The sequence below is a fragment of the Coregonus clupeaformis genome, unplaced genomic scaffold, assembly GCF_020615455.1.
Source record: "Coregonus clupeaformis isolate EN_2021a unplaced genomic scaffold, ASM2061545v1 scaf0290, whole genome shotgun sequence".
NCBI lineage: Eukaryota > Metazoa > Chordata > Actinopteri > Salmoniformes > Salmonidae > Coregonus > Coregonus clupeaformis.
The window spans coordinates 158,723-163,834 of record NW_025533745.1 but is presented as its reverse complement, the minus strand read 5'-3'; the positions used below and the strand labels follow the sequence as shown (position 1 = coordinate 163,834).

The window sequence follows — 5,112 nt, the reverse complement described above, 5'->3', positions numbered from 1 at the left end:
CTGCAAGAGCTCTGATAGGTTGGGGGACGTCCTCCGGAAGTTGTCATAATTACTGTGTAAGTCTATGGAAGGGGGTGAGAACCATGAGCCTCCTAGGTTTTGTATTGAAGTCAATGTACCCAGAGGAGGACAGAAGCTAGCTGTCCTCCGGCTACACCATGGTGCTACCCTACAGAGTGCTGCTGAGGATACTGTAGACCTTCATTGCAAAACAGTGTGTTTTAATGTACTATTTGGTGACGTGAATCAGTGAAGGCTCCTCAGAGGAGGAAGGGGAGGACCATCCTCCTCAGTGAATTAAATTTTTTATTTGTTATAGTGAAACATTAAAAAGGTTATCATTTTTAGATAAAACTATCGACCTGTTACAGTTCATAGAAGGAAATCAGTCAATTGAAATAAATTCATTAGGCCCTAATCTATGGATTTCACATGACTGGGCAGGGGCGCAGACATGGGTGGGCCTGGGAGGGCATAGGCCCACCCACTTAGGAGCCAGGTCCAACCACTGGGGAGCCAGGCACAGCCAATCAGAATGAGTTTTTCCCCACAAAAGGAATTTATTACAGACAGAAATACTTCTCAGCACCCCCCCTCCCCCGACGATCCTGCAGGTGAAGAAGCCGGATGTGGTGGCGTGGTTACACATGGTTACATGTGGTCTGCGGTTGTGAGGGCGGTTGGATGTACTGCCAAATTCTCTCAAATGACGTTGGCGGCGTCTTATGGTAGAGAAATTAATATTACATTCTCTGGCAACAGCTCTGTTGGACATTCCTACCTCAAAACTTAAGACATCTGTGGCATTGTGTTGTGTGACAAAACTGCACCTTTTAGTGGCCTTTAATGTCCCCAGCACAAGGTGCACCTGTGTAATGACCATGCTGTTTAATCAGCTTCTTGATATGCCACACCTGTCAGGTAGATGGATTATCTTGGCAAATGAGAAATGCTCACTAACAGGAATGTAAACGAATTTGTGTACAAAATTTGAGAGAAATAAGCTTTTCGTGCATGTGGAACATTTCTGGGATCTTTTATTTCAGCTCATGAAAAATGGGACCAACGCTTGACATGTTGCGTTTATATTTCTTATACATTTCAGTCAATAATGCTAATGCCAATATTATGCAATTGTTGCAGCCTGATTATCAATAGATCCATCTATCAGCCTGCAGTATAAATGATTTTTATTTGCAAATGAAACGTGTTTATTTACAAATTCTCTGTTTACACACGTTGTAGATTATTTATTTTTTTACCAGTTGATGGTTGTGAACACCCACTGATGCTGCGCAGTAGCGTAATCGACCCAGACACACCGTGGCATCCAAGCAACGGTTGTATTTGTCGGGGACAGCAGGAAACAAGTAGCCTAATTGGTTTAATAGCCTAAGCCTACTATCGATTGTGCCATATTTATTTTGTGCGCAACCCCTCCCACTATAAGGTGAACTGAACAACACGCTTCCTGAGTCCTGACAGCTCTGCTTTCATTTGGACGCTTTTGGAGTCGGTTTGGAGATGACAACGCCGCTTTTGAAGTGCGCAATCATGTGGCATTCTGCTTGAAAGTGTATTTTATTATATGAAGTATTGGCTCTTTATTTTTTCTTATAACGGAATATAGCCTACGCATCTTGTGTGAGATGAAAAAAGTTCCAGAGGAGAGTGAAATACATTCATTGGTTATGGTCACAATACGAAGAAAACGATGTCGCATTATTGTGAGGATCTTCTCCGCTTGGAAATGTAAGTGGTTATGTTACACTTTCTATTGCTTGGACCTTTTCTTTGGTTTGCCTGCCCTCTGCGAGTCTTTTCTATGAGACTCAATCTCTTCCCTTATAGCCTCATTTTCATCTGGTACAAGAACAGTTTCACTAGTAGTTATAAACTACATGGTGGTTCGAGCTATTTCACTGTAAGTAGCCTACTAAACGAGCATTAAAAAACATCCAGATGGTTATCTAATTTAATAGCTAATGCCTCATGAGTTTAGTTCAACTGTTTTGATATCATGGATCTTGAATCCTTGCATCCACAGCTCTATGAATTTGAGAGTGGTTACATTTCTCCAGGTCCATCCCTCAGTTTGTTACCAACACAGAGGTGGGGTGTCCGCTTTTTTGTTTTAATTAAGGACTCAAGCTTTAAGGTTATTTTGCAGAGAAAACAAGTTAATCACTGTCCTATGACAGTATTGGATGCCAATACCCATCTCTCTCTTTGTCTCTCTCTCTCTCTCAGCTCTTTCTGAATGGGACGCCTAAGAGTGGCTCATAAGATGTTTGCAACTTCTTCACCAACAACCTGAGACTCAGCCCTCAAACAGTAGAATGTGTCCCGTTGTGCCACAACCGCTGTGTGTGTCCATTGACGGGCACTTTATGGTTACCTTGGCATTCCTCCTGTCCATGTGTCTGTCCTTTATGACGGTCACGGCTGCCTGCCCACCACCCTGCCTGTGTGCCAGCGACATCATCTCCTGCAGTGGTCACAATCTGTCAACCGTTCCCCCTGACCTCCCTGGCTATGTCACCCGATTGGACCTCAGCCACAACGTCCTCTTTGCTCTGCTTTTGGATTGGTCAGACCGGCGTCTGGACAGGCTGACCGCGCTGGTCCTCAGCCGAAACGCCATTACCCATCTGGCACCGGACGCCTTCGCCCCCACCCCTCACCTCCGCCACCTGGACCTCTCGTTCAATGGGCTGTCTCGGCTCAACGCGTCTGCCTTCCATGGGCTCAGGGAACTGGAAGTGCTGCTTCTGTTTGGGAACCGCATCAGCCAGACCATGGCGGGAGCCTTCCAGGGGCTGAGCAGCTTGGAAAGGCTGTATCTGGGCAGAAACAGACTGGCTGCCTTCCCCCTGGAGCTCTACCAGGGAGATGGGGCTCTGCCACGCCTGCGTTTCCTGGATCTGTCGATGAACATGGTGAGGCAGGTGCCCGTGCAGAGCCTCCTCTCTCTGGCCACCTGGCAGCAGGGTGGCATCTACTTGCAGGGGAACCCGTTGGTGTGTGACTGTGCCCTGCGCGCCATGCTTGAGTACTGGGAGAGGAGGCAGTACCGTCCCCTACTGGACTTCAGGGAGGAGTATCCATGCAGCCTGGGTCAGGAGGAGTGGCTGAATTGTTCTGGCAGCCCTCAGGGTGGGTTACATGGAACTGTAGAAGTGTCTTGCCAGGCAGAGCCTGGCGATTGGCTCATGGTGCCGTGCCCCGGCGTTTCACTCCCCCTCCGGGAAGAGGTGGTGGTGTTCTGGGTGACCCCGGGCGATGGTTCCCCGGCACTGGGCGTAACAGGCGATCAGAGCAGCCGCCTCACGGTCCTCACCAACGGTACCCTGGAGATCCGAGGGGCTCTCCTGGAGGATTCAGGGACTTACTCCTGCGTGGCAGTCCGCGGGCGACGCCGGAGCCCCAACGAGACTTTGGAGGTCACCGTCTCCGTAGGTAACACCAGCGGACCAGGCGAGAGCGGGGAGGAACGTGGCAGCGGCGGGGAGCATTTTAACACGGCCTTTACCACGCTGGCGTCCTGTGTGGTCAGCATCGTCCTGGTGCTCCTCTACCTGTACCTCACTCCCTGCCGTTGCCATGGCGGAAGGGCAGGGGGCGTTGGCGGGTGCGGCGGGCGAGCCATGCTCCTCTGTGCAGGCCCCAGGGAGGCAGAGCTTGCAGACAGAAGGGTCACCGGTGGAAAGAGGGTGGCCTTCCTAGAAACGGGGGACGAGCACCCCCACAAATACAGCGCCAAGCACCCAGTAATGGACACTGCAGCCACAGCGGGCATTTTGAGGAATGGAAGCAGAGCCTTGGAGCAGGTCCTGGAAGACCACATTGCGTAGCATTGTGTCTATCCTTCAAGCTCCACCAAGCTCTCACTGGACTAGACTACACCATGCAAAATTGACTGTTTGTAACATGGTTCTCTAAATGTCAAATATTGAAACCTCGCACTGAGAATCCATACATGAAAGTAGTTTTAACATCAGACCGCTTTTTAATTTTATGCCTACTGTGTGGACAGATATGGAAACATCCAGTAGTGGGTTTCTGTATGTCAAAGTTTCATATACACATGAACTTCCAAATAAAGAAATAGTTCAAAACAAAATACATTCTGTGAAACACGTGTGTAATGCATTATGTAGGCGTTCATGGATCTATCTTTTCATGTTTTATTCGTTGTATATACAGGATACACATGGTATACACTGTCCAACCAAATGCTTACTTGCCGGTTCCTATGTCATAAGGTGTCATGCACTATTATGAATGATCATAACGGGGCGAACACTGTAAATGTATTCCTAATGTATTATATGCAGGTTGAATGGATGCATTCAGACAAAAATGCCAAAGTCGACCCTGATCAGTGTCTGGGAACTAGCCAGCTCTAGCCCCAAGCCTCCCATGACCTATATACTATTGTTGTTCTCGGTTATTTTTGTAGGTGTGACTGTGAATAGAGTTTTTCAAGGTGAGGAAGGGACTGGTATGTTACTGCTGGTGTTAATATATTGAACTAACTTGGATATTGACATTCATTTAGAAGACCTAAATTCCATTGTCTCAATGTTGTATCTTCATTTAAGTACAGCACCAGTCAAAAGTTTGGACACACCTACTCATTCAAGGGTTTTTCTTTATTTGTACTATTTTCTACATTGTAGAATAATAGTGAAGACATCAAAACTATGAAATAACACATATGGAATCATGTAGTAAGCAAAAAAGTGTTAAACAAATCAAAATATATTTTAGATTTTAGATTCTTCAAAGTAGCCACCCTTTGCCTTGATGACAGCTTTGCACACTCTTGGCATTCTCTCAACCAGCTTCACCTGGAATGCTTTTCCGACAGTCTTGAAGGAGTTCCCACATATGCTGAGCACTTGTTGGCTGCTTTTCCTTCACTCTGCGGTCCAACTCATCCCAAACCATCTCAATTGGGTAGAGGTCAGGTGATTGTGGAGGCCAGGTCATCTGATGCAGCACTCCATCCCTCTCCTTCGTGGTCAAATAGCCCTTACACAGCCTGGAGGTGTGTTTTGGGTCATTGTCCTGTTGAAAAACAAATGATAGTCCCACTAAGCGCAAACC

The 5,112-nt window shown here is 47.2% G+C and overlaps 1 protein-coding gene across 1 annotated transcript; it reads left to right on the top strand.

Moving 5' to 3' along the window:
- Positions 1-1,329: 1,329 nt before the first annotated feature.
- Positions 1,330-4,641, top strand: LOC121542464 (amphoterin-induced protein 2-like). The gene is made up of 2 exons (XM_041851863.1): positions 1,330-1,752; positions 2,251-4,641. The coding sequence occupies exon 2, from the start codon at positions 2,340-2,342 to the stop codon at positions 3,852-3,854; it is 1,515 nt and encodes a 504-aa protein (XP_041707797.1). The 5' UTR covers positions 1,330-1,752; positions 2,251-2,339; the 3' UTR covers positions 3,855-4,641.
- The last annotated feature ends 471 nt before the right edge of the window (positions 4,642-5,112 follow it).